Source organism: Ipomoea nil, unplaced genomic scaffold (genome assembly GCF_001879475.1).
Source record: "Ipomoea nil cultivar Tokyo-kokei standard unplaced genomic scaffold, Asagao_1.1 scaffold0865, whole genome shotgun sequence".
In the NCBI taxonomy this organism is placed as follows: Eukaryota; Viridiplantae; Streptophyta; class Magnoliopsida; order Solanales; family Convolvulaceae; genus Ipomoea; species Ipomoea nil.
The window spans coordinates 566815-584209 of record NW_017617293.1 but is presented as its reverse complement, the minus strand read 5'-3'; the positions used below and the strand labels follow the sequence as shown (position 1 = coordinate 584209).

General features: G+C 37.2%; 1 protein-coding gene across 1 annotated transcript; it reads right to left on the bottom strand.

Annotated features, from left to right (window-relative positions):
* Positions 1–11412: 11412 nt before the first annotated feature.
* On the bottom strand, positions 11413–12051 carry LOC109178662 (glutamic acid-rich protein-like). The gene has a single exon (XM_019328199.1). It carries the CDS (start codon positions 12049–12051, stop codon positions 11413–11415), a length of 639 nt encoding a protein of 212 aa, XP_019183744.1.
* Positions 12052–17395: the final 5344 nt, after the last annotated feature.

Below are 17395 nucleotides of genomic sequence, written 5' to 3'. Positions count from 1 at the left end.
GACCTCTTTCAGAGAAGACTTGATATTCTTGAGTCATCAAATGACGCGGCCATGCTCCTGTCATATATAGATTCAAAGCGAGCTAGCATGGGTAGCTAAATTCACTGGTTATAGAGGTGGAATTTGTTACAAAAGATCTCACCAACTATTGTGTCTGGGAATAACCTTTTAATACGAGGAGACCTCTAGCTTATGCGTAATGAACAAAAATTTAGTCTAGATTGATCAATTAAGTCATCATAATTTAATTTATCCTTTTACAAACTATTGGATCAGAATGCAGGGGCGTTTGTGCGTAATGAACAAAAATGGTACCTTTGCTCATTGCCACGGGTGAGACTCAATCCCTGGTCATTTTTTTAAATTTTCACCTCTATAACCAGTTGAGCTACCCAATAAAACTTTCACCTTTTTTGTCACTAGAGTGTGTGGAGAGAGGAAACTACATGCTTGGTATTTTCAAGATTGTCGGTATCAACTTACTATGAAAGTTCTAATTCAAATACTTAAGAGGTTGAGTCATGTGAGGTGGGTTAAGGATTAATGATTTAATTTAAGAAAAATTACATTTTTAGTTCTTGAGTTATAACCAAGTTTCAATTTAGTTCCTAAGTTATGGTCGTTTCTGAGTTTAGTCCCTCAGTTATGAACAACGTGGCGAGTTTGGTCCCTAGCGTTAATATTCTGTCTACAGCTAACGTAAAACTTAAAAACAATTTAATAATAGAGGAGAAGAATAGAAATTTCAAATTATAATCATCTTTTTATGTTGAAACTCGTTGCGCAACAGTCATTCTTTTCTTCTTATACCTACAAGTGAAGTTTTTTTCTTCCCCAAGCTCTGAAATCTCCCACTTCCGTTAGATATAGGAAGAAAATAATGACGGTTGTGCAATGGGTTTCAACATAAGAAGGGGATTATAATTTGAAATTCTTATTTTTTAACCCTCTATTATTAAATTATTTTAAGTTTTTTTGTTAGCTACAGACATAATATTAACGCTAGGGACCAAACTCGTCACTTTGCTTATAACTGAGGGATTAAACTCGGATACTGCCATAACTTAGGGACTGAGTCGGAACTTGGTTATAACTCAGGGACTAAAGATGCAATTTTTCTCTTTAATTTATTATCATATATTTGTTGCTTAGTTTTATCCAATAGAATAGTTCCTTATTGTTATTTTTGTTACATAGTTTATCTCTTTTGTACGTGTATAAATAACTTATATGCTCTAGCTTAATAATACAAGTTATTTTTACAATCTCTACATGCTATGTAGAACCTATTTCAGTTAGTTGTGTGTCTTTGATTGGATTATTGAAGCAACCTAATCCTCCCTAGAAATTCGTGAAGAAAATAAATTAAATTGTAAAATTTATCTCAATTATTAGACTAAATCTTACACTTTATGAGCTATGCTCAGAGCATTCCCATCTAAATTATAGTGATACATATAGTTCACGGCACGGACGGAGTTACCTTAGGAGATAGGGGGGCCTGGGTCCCCACCCTTACCCTTCACCCTAAATTTTTAATAAATACGGAGTATGTATGTATATATTAATATAGTAGCGATACAATACACTTTTAGCCCTCGTCTATTTTTTTTAAACAATCTATTATGCTTATATTAAATAAACTCAAAATATATATTAAAGTTCACCATTTTTCACTAAATAAAAATAAATAAATCAAATAATTAAAGTCACCATTTTTCTTTATTATCTTATTTCTTTTATCAAGATTTTTACAATAAAGGGCATCAAGTATACATTTTAATTTTAAAAATCTCCAAATTTGAGATATATACTTTGATTTTATTAGTTATGTTGATTAATTAATTAGTGATTTATTGTGTGTTTTAATTATTTATTTACATTTTAAGATGTACATTAACTAGTTTAATTGATTAGTTTTGAAATTGACAAAAATTAATATTGATTATTTAATTTGTCTTGGTTTTTGTCTTTTATCTCTCAAATTTTGAAATATTTAGTTAATCAGTAAAATGAATATTAGTTAATTATGAAAAAATTTGGTGACAAAATAATTGACAAAACTTTTTATTTGATGTTAAGTGACAATCTATATTTAAATAAATGTTGTTGTTATTGTTATTTTTATATTTTGTGTTATGTGAAAAATTTCTAAAGTAATGATCCGATCGTACTCATATAATCATGTATTTCATACTTTATTACACATAGTATAATTAGAAATTATTATCAATAATAATCGATCACAATAACGTATGGTATATATATAATAATATGGTACAATTAATTATAATGTCGACTAACATTGTAAATTTTCTCTACTACATCGAGCCCCTCAACTCAAGTTTTCTGGCTTCGCCCCTAGTTCACGGTCACATGATGCAACTATTATTTCCCTTATTTATCTTCAAAATAATTAATTTTACTCTAATTGTTCCTACTACACTTTCAAATTCCAAAATTTTCAAAAGGGAAAATGGTCTTTTTAATCCTTGAATTGTGGTATATTGAATAACTCAGTGCATATTATTCATCGGTTATCTATTAACCAACCTCACTTCATTTTAAAAAAGAATCCACTTATATTGCCATATTAAATGGTAAAGAATTTTGGTATAAAGGTTTTATTCTTATAGCATGATCCAAGGTAGAATGAGGAGATGGCATGTTACAGAATGTCATTTGTATATAAATGGCCACCGTTTTGTCCAAAAACGTGACATGATAAGGTTGATAAAATCACAATTGTAGTTCATTAACCATTATGAGTTATCAAATTACTATTACAAATTTATAAAGTTATTATTATAGGTTTGTTACACAATTATTTTAATGATATATTAAAAGAAATATTAATGTGAGTATTATTTAAAAGATTTCAAGAGAATATTTTTAAACAATTTTATTTATATAAATTGATTTTATATATTAAAAAAAGAAATAAAACTTATGTTTTATGACTTTGAATTTGTTTATAAACTTAAACCAATGAAATAATATGTACCCGAACACTACGCAATGCAACCAAGTCACCTTTCGGCTGTCTTGCACTCTTGCAATAGCATTTAGTCAAATATGGTGTAATCCGTAACTCTTGCCAACTGTCTTTACCACATAACTTTTGACCATTGATATAATGTTTAGGCTTCTTTAGAGCCTCAAACAATTGGAAGGTTAAGTGAACAAGGTTCAATATCTATAATTTTTATACTGTAAATCCATAATTTCTATAGCGTAGATTCATAAAATCTATATTTTAGATTCATAATTTCTAAATCGTAGATTTATAATTTTAATGCAGTAGATTCATAATTTAAATACACTAGATTCATAATTTCTATACTGTAGATTCATAATTTCTAAACTATATAGTTATCAAATTATGAACATATAATTTTGTGATTTGTGAAAACAGAGTTCAACAATAGAGAATATGAACATTAACTTTATAATTATGAACATATATTTATAAAACTATGAACATATAGCTCTATAATTATGAATTTACAGTATAGGAATTATTGATATGGATCGATGGGACACGTTTCCACAGCATAATTTACCCAAACAATTAAAGACATCAATTTGATATTTATGTTACTTTTGCATAATCATTTCTCTTCTATCTCTTTTTTTTTTTCTTTTTTATTAATTTCACTTTGTATTTTTAATATTTTGAACAATGGAACCATTTTGTTAACGATATATCTAAGGGTGTGTTTGTTTCATGAGTTTAGCTATCGGAAATGAGAATAAAAGTCATTGTTATTGTTTGGTTGATATATTTCTAGAACACTACTATGTGATTTCATTACCCTTTAATTTAAAAACTCACTCCCTAATAAAATAAGGGTTTCACTCCATTATTATCCTCCTAATTGGAGTGCTTTTAGATTTTTGTTTTTATGTTTTTTTTTTTTTGTTCATATTGGTGCTTTGGATGTCTTTATATTAGAATAAATTGTCTTAATTTTTTATTCTTGTATTTTTAAACCTTTATTCTCATTATAGGATCATATATAACCAAACAACAATATTGGTAATTATTCTAATTCCATCCTATTACTAAACATGCAAAATACTTTTACCAAAATCCATTACCATTGACTAGTATTTGATTCCCATTTCAATTACCATAAATGTATCCTTCAATTTTTTGTTTATTTATTATGTAATATTGTTTTAAACCGAATTTGTATATATATATAAAAAATTATAAGATACCAATCAATACCAGTACCAATAGTAAAGCATCTACAATAGTGAATTTTTCTTAAAATTTCGTGTGACCCATGATGAAGTGGATAATAGAAAAGGAGGTGAGAGAATGCATTTTGATCACAAGAAATGTGAGTAATCTTCACCTCCGATTCTCTTTGGAGCCAGAGTATGCAATCGTCAATGATATCTCTGGACGGTCTCAGAAGGTCGCTGCCCTCATTAATCCAGTTAACAACATCTTTGGAGTCACACTTTGGATCTACAACTTCCTGATGCCTTTTCCCCAAGCCTTTCCAAGAGCATACTTGATGGCGCCACCTTCGAACATTACTTATTTTTATAAACCGAAGCTAATGAAACAATATTAATCTAATCCATGATATAGTTTGCCAAAGATCGGACTACACCAAGTCAATTTTACAGCACATTTGGTTCACGGAATGAATTGTGTGGTAATAGGAATGTTATTCCATAAGGAATGGAATAAGCAAGGAATAGAATATGAATTGTATTCTATTGTTTGGTTCGCAGAAGGAATAGACTTTAGGAATTACAGTGTTTGGTTAGTTTAAGGAATAGAATGAAATATATTTTAAAAGACATAAATAGCCTTATAAAAATATGTGGCGGTGTTGGTGTTGGTGGTCGCGGTGGCAGTGGTAGCAGTGGCGGCGGTGGTAGCCGTAGCGGCGGTGGTGTAACACCCCCGGTTTTACCAAAATTTAAAAGCTTAATTAACAAGATAAATAGGCTAAACATTAATCATTAAACAACGGAAGAAACGTCTAAACACGGAGGTGCTATGCCACACCTATATCAAACATAGGTGCACAGACAAACAACTAAACAAAGCACGGTAACTAACAGTTAAACTAACTAGGCTCGCAGGCCATATACAACTAGAAAAGCGTAAGGAGCTACACTTGGCTAACTACGGTCCACTAGCGCGCTCTCCAAAGCTACTCAAAACCTGTAAGAGATAGGGATAACACCCGTCAGCGAAAGATGCTGGTAACCCACCAATACGCGTTAAGTATCATAATATACATAGATATAAGCAAAACCATTTGAGACAGAGGAATACAGTATATATCATTTTAAAACCAAGAGAGGGAACATCAATAGACTCATCAACACTCTAAATAAAGACCAACGACAACAATACTCAACAAGACAATAAGGACAACAAGCAACGTACTCAACACTAGATGCAATCTACCATAATCAAGGTAGAATTCTCAACAGACATACTCATAAGCAACAAGGCGAGATTCATACTCACAACCTGCTCCAAGCCCACATAGGACATAGCCAAACCGAAGCATTCATCATAGAGTCATCTCAACGACCCGAATCATAGTGGACCAGTGTGGAGGACTCCAACTCATCAATCACATACCATAGAGTCATCGCAATGACTAGGACCGCAGGCGAATGGAAACAGATGTAGCAACCTAAAGTGTATACACCCCCTATTGAGATTCCAAGCTCAACAGGTTAGTTACTATCTCTGGCAACGGGGATAAGTTTCCCTAGTTGCCCACAAGCCATAAGCATCAAATGGCAATCCGAAGCTTTAAACCCACTACCAGATCAATTCACACATAAGTCCCCACACTGTCCACTTCACCATCTCAATCATCTCATCACATCCATTCCAACATCCCAACAAGAGTCAATACACACGGAATATAGAGATACAACAAAGCATAGATTCCACACAAAGTGTGTACAACAACGGATAAGCTCAACAATAGCTTATCCACGGAATAATCAATAAAGTACGACAATTGTACAAGATCACATCAAGGGATTCATTCGAGAGGTTTCAATGAAAGATATGAAACAATACTCAACAAGAAGAATGGAATTCAATCCAATCAACAACATGATTGGCAACACAAGTTACCAATCCTCAAGGGAAGGACAAACCACACATACTAGCATCAATGACAACATATCTAGCATGCTCATCAAACGGGTAAACCAAAATGGTTCCAACGAACCTCCAAGACTCACATTAGTCCAACAAATCACAAAGTTGGACCACAAGCACGATTCAGGACACCAAATCCTAACATGGATACTTAAGACCTCGTTCTAGACATACGAACATCAAGAAGACTCACAAAAGCTCAACAATCCAACAAAGGGAGGCCAAAGCATCAAATACCAAAGGAAGGAACCACTCGGAAAGAACCGCCAACCACGCCTCAAAACACGTACCCCGCGGGTGGAACCACGGGAGGTGTCCCTACCCGTGGTCCTGCCCGTCAGGTACACTAACAAAGCCAATCACCCACGGGTGGGATGACGGGTGGTTCACCTACCCGTCATTCCCCCCGCGCGGAACATCTGTACAATAAATAATTCCCTTCGGGGAATTTCATCTCCAAGGTCAAGTTCAAGTCCAAAACACCCAAAACCTCACATACAACAAAGATATGACTTGAGCCCAAGAATAGCTCAAACAATAGCATTCAAGAACCCTAGATACAAGCTCTAAACATGCATAATCACAAGAATATGCGTCAAATCTCACAAATACACCAAAAACATCAAATAGAAGTCAAGAATCATCAATAGCAACTAGAAAATAGATTTTGTATAGCATGGGTTACCTTTGTAGACTAAGAAACGCTTCCTTTCTACCCTTCTAAGCTTCTCCTTGAAGCTCCTCATCAACCAAGACTTCTTACACAACCAAACCACAAGGAAAAACACCAAACCTAGATAAAGACTCAACAAAGCTAACTAAAAACACTAAACAACCTTAGTTCTTACCCTTTCCTAAGCTTGGGAGATAGAAAGGTAGGATCTTGGGATGAATCTTTGCAAGGATAGATTGTTATTCTTTTAGCTTTGAGAGTAAGCGAAGATTTCTTAGAGAGAAGGTAGAGAGCTTAGGAGATTGGCTAGAAAGATGATGAATGAAATGTGTCTTGCTAGGGCAAGCATAAACACCAAACATGTGTGAAAGGTCAAGTTTACCCTTAATAGAAGGCTAGGAAGACAAAAGGCTAGGTACAAAGGACAAAGCAAAAGGTACTCATGGTTGACTAAGGAATTAGTCAACTTCTAGTCCCTCGACTATCAAATTTCAGGATTTTGAAAGGAATTCACCAAGGATTATATTAGGATTAATTTCTCAATTAATCCAAATTAAGGAGTCGGATTTTCGGGGTGTCACACTCTCCACCCCTAACAAGAAGCTTCGTCCCCGAAGCTTGGGTGCAACGAGGTTCAACAACAAAACAGTCGGTTTACAAAACATGTGACAAAGCTTTAAAGATAGATTGCAAACAAGGTTTCAAGCAACAAAGATATCCACCAACTAACCAAAGCTAGAGAAATCAAGGGTTCAAATTAAAGTGATAAGATTGATAATATTAATCTAATCCATGATATAATTTGCCAAAGACTACACCAAGTCACTTTTACAGCACGTTTGGTTCACGGAATGAATTGTGTGGTAATAGGAATGTTATTCCATAAGGAATGGAATAGGCAAGGAATAGAATAGGAATTGTATTCTATTGTTTGGTTCGCAGAAGGAATAGACTTTAGGAATTATATTACAGTGTTTGGTTAGTTTAAGGAATAGAATGAAATATATTTTAAAAGACATAAATACCCTTATAAAAATATGTGGTGGTGTTGGTGGCGGTGGCGGTGGTGGCGGTGGTAGCAGTGGCGGCGGTGGTAGCAGTAGTGGCGGTGGTGTAACACCCCCAATTTTACCAAAATATAAAAGCTTAATTAACAAGATAAACAGGCTAAACATTAATCATTAAACAATGGAAGCAACTCTCAACACAGAACGTCAATCAATAGGCCAACCTCTATCGAATATGTTTTCTCAAAACTCCATTATCTATTTTATTGCTTTCGTTACGCAATTCAATAGTTTGTTTATAGTGTGTTACATAAATTTCCAAAAGCATGCAAAATTTGAATTTGGTTATTTAGGATTTATAATGTTGGTCTCGGTAGGGTCGAAAGGAGAGTCAAGAGGGGGGGGGGGGTGATTAGATTCTACTCGATTTTTCAAAGCAACTCCTTTCGGAGAGATGCACAACGGAATAATTAGTTCGTTTTAACTTGAACTTTGCACAGTTTTGTTACGAAAGAATATCGTTAGGTCAGTATGATATGCGATGCACGAAAGATAATTAACGGAAAGTAAAGAGAGATAGAGAGAGAGATTTTTATAATAGTTCCGCTGTTAACAAAGCCTACTCCACTCTTCTTTCACAACTTGTGAAAGGGTTTGCAGTATCACTCCTAGTACAAACTACTTCAAGCTAGCTTCCTTGATCACTAAGCCGGACAACCACTTAATAGGTTTTTCAACTCCTCGAGTTTACTCCGCCTCTATCAACTTATTCTTCAGAGTTGAGGGTTGTAAAGAAAATGGTGTCTTTCTCCAACAGGTTGAAGTCTTGTCTTGTTGACTGGATGAATCTTCACATGAGGAAAGATGCAAGACTTCTTCAAGTTTGTGAAGTGTAGATTTAAGATGAATCTCTTTGAAAACTTCACAAACGTAACACGCTGATTATGAAAAGCTTATGAATGAACTTGTTTAAAGAGATTTTCTAAGGATAAAATCTGTTGAACAATCAACACCTTCTTCAATGGTGAAGAGAGGTATTTATAGGTGAGGAAAAATTCATCTGTTAGAGGGAGATGAAAATTTTGAACCTATTAACCAACGTGTATAGACCAGTGGGCATAGAGCATTTAATGTGGCTGTACTGTGTAGCCGTTGATGTAAAAAAGCAACATGGCTTTTTGTCCTTTTTCACTGTCAAGAGGGTACTAATCATTTAATGCTCCTTGGTTTTTGTGAATATTATTCCTAGGACACCTTTTGTCTAGAATGATTGCCCAGTTGAGAGACAAAGTCAACATTCTTCTTGTCTTACTTGATAAAGATTGTCTTTTCAAGTCTAACTTAGACTTGTTGTCTCTAACAAAAGATTGCCCATCTCTTTCGTTATCAAATGATCTTTCTTATCATTTGACATCTAAACGAGAGCAAGATCCCTTCATCTTTCGTCTGCAATGATCTCTCGTCCATCGCTTGTCTTCAAATCTTCAAGTAGACCTATCATGCTAGCCCCAACTAAGATTCAAGTACTACATAGTGCGAATCATAATTTGAGTTACAATGGCTTTCATTTGTAACGAAAGTTCTAAACCAGAAAGAAAATAGGGGTCTACATTCCTAGCAAGATTGGTATCATCAAAATCTAATTACACTTGTTCCTAACAATTTCCCCCTTTTTAATGATGCCAAAACCTACACTCTTGCTATAAGGCTGAAGGATATCCTTTAAAGGAATTTTTTTACAAAACAGCCTAATAGTTGAGTTTACAAGAAGTTCTAGGAAAGAAGTTAACATGAGAGATACTCAACACAGATAGCAAAAAGGAATTTCATTCAAATCAAAAACGTTAAAAAAGATAATGAAATTAAGAAAAATTACATATTCAAAAGTGTTTGCTTCTGTTGAAGTGTTTCCTTTCGTTCTTTGTCATCTCGATCCTTTTGATCTTTGAGCATTTTCTTGATATCCAGGTCATTATTGATGAAGTCTCTGAAGGTTCGGATGGGATTAGATCGAGGTAATTCTGCATATTTTTCTGTCAGGTTGTAACTCATGTAATTGTTGTAGGCTTCGAAGATGTTTCGTCCTGGTACAATGTCGAGATTCCACCACGACACGAGCTCAATAGAATTCATTCCCTCCACATAGCTTTTGCCTGATTCTCCATGTATTTTGAACACGGCATTGTGTTTTGTGCTTAGATCAGCATCCTTTTCAGCTGTCGAAACATCCCTTATTTTCTCCTCTATTTCATGAAAGTGAATGAGGTCTTGTTCTCTCTGTTTTATGTCTTCTTCTTGTTCGAGCCAAAGTTTTTCATTTGATTTCTTGATTTTCTCATTCTTCTTTCTTTGATACTCTTGTCTTGTTGCATTGTCTCTACTCTTCAGCCATATGGGCATGTTATATCCTTCAAATCTTCTTCCACTTCCTTCCTCATACTCCTTATACTGAAGAAAGTTTCCTGAGGCATCCATTGTCATCTTATTGTCCCTCATCAACCTTTGACGAAGGTTCTTCTTCTCTCTCTGATTTCATCCTACAAATGAATAGGCAGATTTGGATCCATAGGACTGTCGAGGCCTTAAGGAATTTCGTCGAGATTTGGAAGGAGGATGACTTGACTTGGTAGCAGGAGAAGGTGTAGACTTCTGCGTTCTTGTATTACTCCTCGACAGTCCTATGGATCCAAATCTGCCTTTTCATTTGTAGGATGAACTCAGAGAGAGAAGAAGAACCTTCGTCAAAGGTTGATGAGGGATAATAAGATGACAATGGATGCCTCAGGAAACTTTCTTCAGTATAAGGAGTATGTGGAAGGAAGTGGAAGAAGATTGGAAGGAGGATGAATTGACTTGGTAGCAGGAGAAGGTGTGGACTTCTGCGTTTTTGTATTACTCCTTTCGTTTTGTTTGCTTTCGCTCTGTCTGCTTTCAAAACCTGCTCCTCATCTTCTTTCATCGTCATCGTTATCATCTTTCTTGTCCGTATTTTGCCCCTTTTTGGCATCATCAGTAGATGGGTCGGAGGACTTCAAGAGATTGTTAACTACAACAGTCAGTTCCTTGACAAGTCTTAAGATCTGGAGTTGATAGTCAGTCATAATGAAGATATTGTCACTGGCAGTGTTGATTTTTGTGCATGCTAGATCAACTCTCTCCTTGAGACCAAAGTGGGGGTGCTTGAGAGCATGTTGTTCTTTGAGAATCTTTTCAAGAGTCTGATTTTGCTGACTTGGTTCTGAATTTGCTTGACTTGTGTGAATTTCATTCATTTGTACCAAAACGAGATTCATGTGTCTGGAAAGCTCATCGAGTTTTGAGTTTTCGACCTTTTTCTCGGCTTGCAACCATTCACGGGTTATCCGAGACTCCTCGCTTTGTTGTTTCAAGAAGGATAAAATTGCCCTTGTTTCAGTTTGTGAAAAATCATCTAAGGATTGAACATTTCTATCCTTTCGACTAGAGAGTTCATGTTTCGCACCAAGTGATGCATCCATTTTGCCATCACTAGCTGATCTCAGATTCTCATTTGACGAATTACTCTGAGCACATGGTGAATTTTCAGGATGAACATTTTATGGCTCAGAGTCTTTTTCGTTTTTCACATCGGAGGTTCGTATAACAACAACACCTTCATTACCGGGATCATTGTCATTATCTGAACTTTCATCACTTTCTTCATCATCATTTGTATCTCGATTGCTGTCATCATTTCCCTCTTCATCATCTTCTTCGTCCTCATCGTCTTTCTCTGATTCATTTTCACTGCCTTCTTTTTCTTCTTCTTCATCTCCGTCCTCCTTTTCAACTTGATGTCCTTCCTTCTCATCTTCCTGGTTTCCTTCCTTTTGTTCTTGGTTTTCACCTTCCTTTCGTTCTCCCCTCTTATCTGTGTCTGCTTCAGGGATGTTATCACTTGGCTCAACATCTTTCGTCCCGCTTATGCTACAATTGGGGTCATTTTGATGCAACTTTTCGAGCTCAGTTTTTATCTTGGATAACCGCATTGCTTCTCTAAGCTCCTTCATCTCGGCCTCAAATATCGGATCAAGTGGAGGCTTCTTAATATCGAAACTTATCGGGGCCTTTCCTTTCGCAATACTGCGATTTGTCAGCTTATATGAGTAAACCCAATTGATAGTTTCGAGTCTTGTAGCCTCGTAGACATTCTGAGTGCCAATCCATGCAAGTGTACACTCTTCTTCATTTCTCATTGTATCAAACTCCTCAAGAAACTGATTGAGAGATGATTTTCTCCACTACTGCCATCTCATTACTCGTTGATAGTCACTCGAGATTGCTTGTTGAAGAACCTGATCTTGAGATGGTGGTGGAATTTCTATTTGAGTGTTGACCACTTCTCTCGTCTTTTCTGGCAAGTCAGGTTCTTGTGGGAGACTTAAATGATCAACTGGTAGAAGAGACAAACTTTCGTCCTTGTCTACTATATCAGGTTCTTGTGTCAGAATCGTTTTGACCTGCTCTGCTATAGTCGGTTCTTGTGGAAGGCTGTTTTCTTTTGGTGCTTCAGTGAACTTTTGTTTAAGAGATTTCTTGGTCTTTCGGACCAGAGCAAGTGCTTGTGAAAGTTGTTTGACCCTTGATAACTGGCTTGTATTTCCTTCCCCCTGAGCATCATGTGGGAGAAAATATATCCTCTCCTTTGATTCTGGTTTTTTAGAAGCAATGGGTCTTGGAGAAAGTCTGAGTAGCACTCTCTGTGTTTTTTCAATAGTTGGTCTGAATCTTTCTTTCGTCTGTGCAGCACGACTTAGTTCTGAACTTTCTTCTTATGAGGACTTTTCAATCTGAGTTGATTCAGATGAAGAACTGCTTATTTGTTGTGCTTTCGAGGAAGGCTTCTTTACAACCTCTCTTTTGTCGAATGATCTCTTCTTTGTTGCTCCTTTTGGGTCTTTTGACACTGCTGTTGTTGAGAGTTTAGGAGCAACTTCAACCAAAGATGTTTCCTATTGAGGCATTTCTTTCTCCAAAACAGGCTGAGCAGAAGATGGGGCTGGTACAGAAACTTCATCCGTAATTGCCTTAGTCTTTTTCTCATGTTTTCGTCTTTTCTTGGATGGTTGTTCTGGATCCGAGACCTTCTTTCGCTTTGACTATCTTAAGCCTTGATCAGTTGGGGTTGCCACATCTACGCCCATCTCTAATGCACGATGTTTGTCATATCCAGGTGGTTTGGACTTCATGTGACAAACTTTCAGACCAGGAGGCGTTCATTCTCTGAGAACAACTTTCTTGTGATTTAGAAGGTGTCCGATCATGAATCTAAAGCCAATCTTTCGCCAAATATCTCCTTTCGGCATCTTTCCAAAAATCACTTCCAGTCGGAGAAAGTCGAAGACAACTTTCGACCAATCAACCTTATACCCATTCAGAAATGCATGGATCATCTTCAGTTTATCCTTTAACACATCATCCATCCCTGAGGTTTTGTGCTCTACAATTTTGTTGAAGATGTCCACTGTTGTAACACCCCAGATTTTCAAGACTTTTTAAAACTTATAATAAAGGTAGAATCTCATTAAGTCCCAAGAAATAAATACAAGCGTACGGGGTGCTATATGCCACACCTGGGCTAGAGAACCCAAGTGCACAGGCTAATTAACTAATATCCTCAAAGCGTAATTACGTAAACGTGGCACGCAGGCCAAAAAGGAAAGCTATCTACTTCTATACTCCAAGTTCTAGCGCGCTCCAGTGACTTAATCTTCTGTGCCTGAAAGCCAAATATATCTGTTCAGCGAGAGATGCTGGTAACCCACTCCAACGTGTTGAAATACAATACATATAGAGATATATATAGATATACGAAAACCATTTTGAGCATGAAGATATATCCTACGAACTCTAGCTTTAAAACCGGGAATGACTCGACAGATAAGGCCAGACACAAGCAACAGTTATAACGAGCATATGCAGTTCACGGTAGTTAAGGCAGATAAGGCAAAGCATAAACAATAGTCATAACTCAACATAAACGATCCCCAACCTAAATCCCGTAGTCACATCCCCCAAGACACTCATGATCACCACTCATCCATATCTCAACACATAGCACACTTTGTTGGCGCCACAGGACCAATCGCATGCCCATACATGAGGGTCAGCGCATAAAGCTCTGACACGGCCCCGCAGCACCCTGCCCCGTATCGCAACACGGAGGGGTCGATCGCAACCGACCGATGAACCGCAGCTCATCATAGTGTTTGATCGCAACCAAACAGTGGACCGCAGCCCAAGAGAATGTCATCTGACCGCAGCCAGGAAAGAGGACGAACCGCAGCTCGTATAGAAACGTTTGATCGCAACCAAACGGTGGACCGCAGCCCAAGAGTATCAATCTGACCGCAGCCAGCTTCTGAACCGCAGCTCAGGATAACCAATCCGATCGCAACCGAATTGGGTAACACACACACATATCACACCGCAAGCACATGCAACCCATATTACACATTGGGAAGGGGGAGAAAACGCATAACAAAACCTATGCGTGATCCATCACATACTAAGAATAGTCCTAAGGGGTTCATACTCCTTCCACCTAGGTCAACGGGATACCAATTCAACTAGCATGCAATATAGTAGACTCGTAAACCTACGAACGGTACCCGAAATATCAAACTAGACATAGGCATGATAAACGGAGTCCGTTGGGACACCACGGGGATCAAGGGAACATCAAACGGGGAAGCCGAACTCTCGAGTGGGGGAATTTTCCAATAGGTAGCCGGTGGGTGGGGGGCCACCCGCCGGCTGCCCGCCGGTTTTACTATTCCGGGCGGCGGGTCGCCGGCGGGCAGCTGCCCGCTGCCGGAAGTGAGATCTCGGCCGTGGGTAGGTGGCGGGTCCCCTACCCCCCACTGACTCTTTTCACACGCTTTACGCCCCGAGAACCGTTGTGGAACCCGAAACCATGCTTAGACACTTTACAACGCAATTAACGACAACACGTAGACAATTAATGAATCAACTACAAGAAACGAATGGCACATAACCTATCATGCTTTTCTAAATATAATCAACACCCAAACCTGCGATTTCCCCACCCGATAATCCAAGAATAAAATCATACGATACAACCTAGGGTTCTAATCACTTTTATATCAACAAGTATACGGTTCGTCTTCTAATTGCAAGATTCGGTAAGAATAACTTATAAACATCAAGAGCATCACACAATTATCAAGAACAACACATAATCATCAAGAGCTCTATATAATCATCAAGAATTCCATAATCATCAAGAATCTCCCAATATCAAGATTATCAAGATCCCTCATGGGATCATCACATCAAACATCAATAATAATCATCATATCTCGCCAATACACAATAATATGGGGGAAACCCTAAGGGGGAATCATAGCTATGAAAATAGGTTTTGTTGAGATATGGGTTATCTCTTAGCCTTAATTAATTCCTTGGCTATGAAGGGTCTTTCTTTAAGCTTTCTTGCTTTCTTGATTTCTTCTAAGGGAATTCTTGGAGCTCTTTTGGGATGGTGAGTCGTTTATTGTGGTGGGGGGTTCTAGGTGCCTCTTAAGTCCCCTATTTATATATTTAGGAGTCCTAATTAGGAACTAATATTATAGGCTTGCTAATTCTATTCCTTTTGGGACAAAGGATTGGGTTCCATGGTCCATAGTGGACCATATTAATTAATTAAAGAGAATCCTAATCATAATCTGAATAGTAAAAGACCTACTTCCTTTATTCCTAATAGATAACTAGGTCTAGGATTCCTAATCAGAATCTGAATAGTAAAAGGTTTACTTTCTTTATTCCTAATAGGCTTAAGGCTCTAATTTAGGCAAGGGCCCACGGTTCATGGTGGGCCTTATTAATTAATTAAAGGGAAACCTAACCGAATTAAATCATATTTAATTATTATTAACGGGATTAATTAAATAATTAATCCGGGATTGAAGGCCGTAACACGGGGTGTTACAACTGTAAACTCATAATCAAGCTTGAAACACTTTTTTTCCGCAAGGGCCATTCGATCGTCTCAGAAGATTGCACATTCTGAATGCTTTCGTAGAAGGCCTGTTGATCAAAGGTGTGCTGAGAGAAGTTTGAATGATAAGTATCATCTCTTTTCGGAAACTTGAAGGCCTCCTGAATGTCTTTACTAGTCACGGATATATCCTTCCCATTCACCGTAGAAGTAGTGGTTGTGGCATCCGAGGAAACCTTTGCATTGAGATATAATTGAGCGACATCAAATGCAAAGAATGACTGGTAAGTGTGAGTGACGAAGTTGTAAAGGCCGCAATCTTTGAGTAGAGCAACGACTTTTTCACCAAATTTTTTGTCGAGAACGTATTGGCAGAAGCCATGAACGTCCCACATGAAGCCACAGAGCACAAACCGTGCCCTTGATTGGATGAACTGCTCGTCTGAGATAGGATGCAGAGGCAACTCTACCTTGTTGGTGTTTTCAGGCTAAGAATTGGAGGCTTTTAATCTGGATTTGTTTGCCATTGTGTTGAAGATGGGGAGGCAGAGAAATTTCAGAAGTATGGAGAGTAGAGAAAAGGTTTTCTTGGGAGGAAGATGATGATGAGAAACGTGTAAGAGAAGGAAAAGGTTAACGGATGAGTGAGTCTAGGTTAAATAGTGTATGGGTAGTTTCTCTAGGTCGGGTATTCAATATGAGTCACCCGGAGTTTGAATTTGAAGTGTGTGGGTGAAAAACCAGATATGACCTTGGTATGTTTGATCACTTTTTGCATTTGTGGTAAAATTCTGTCGAAATTCATCTGATAAGGCAAATATCAAATAAAAAAGAATCATTCTACATTCAATGTGGAGAGAGAAGATACTCAAGTATGGAGGTATGGGCATTTAATGCATGTCCTCTCAACTAACACGTCATGCGTGATCATGGGGTAGTGGACCATTTTCTCGGTCACACGATCCTCTTCCACGTTGTCATCAGACGGTTGGGGTGCAGACCTTTCGAATAACCATCAGTTTTGGAAAATATCCATAATTGATTTTGTCTTGATAGAATAAATCAAATAAAGATTCATAAGTCCCCACGAAACAAATAAAGTTTCATGAAGTTTGTTAAATAACTTCTCGTGTTTAGGAGTAAAATGAAGTTTCGGATATAATAACACTTCTTCCAAAGACACGAAACTTAATGATGTTTATTTAAGAGACAGAACACAAAACATTCAGATTAAACAACAACCAACTTAACACTCATAGACAACATGAAAGATCACAAAATGACCCTTACTGAGACCACTCCACCAGTCTCCTAGCCCACAACCGAAAGTTACTTCTTGCCCTTTCCTTTCGAGCTGTTGCTGGCTTCCCCCTTAGTCATGGATTTCTTGTAGAGCTTGAGGGCCATATTGTCTGTAAGAGTTGAGAAGGTTGAGTCGCCGAAGAGTTGGGTTCTGGTTCATCTTCAGTTTCATCACCAGGCTCAGTTTCTCCATCATACTCACTGAGAAACTTGAGATAGTTTCTATCGAACAAGGGGTTGTTCCAATCCTCCTCTGATGGGAACATTTTTTATTTCCC

Bases quoted from the DNA above. Each gene is read 5' to 3' on its own strand.
- LOC109178662 (XM_019328199.1), bottom strand. From the start codon at position 12,051: ATGAGAAATGAAGAAGAGTGTACACTTGCATGGATTGGCACTCAGAAT.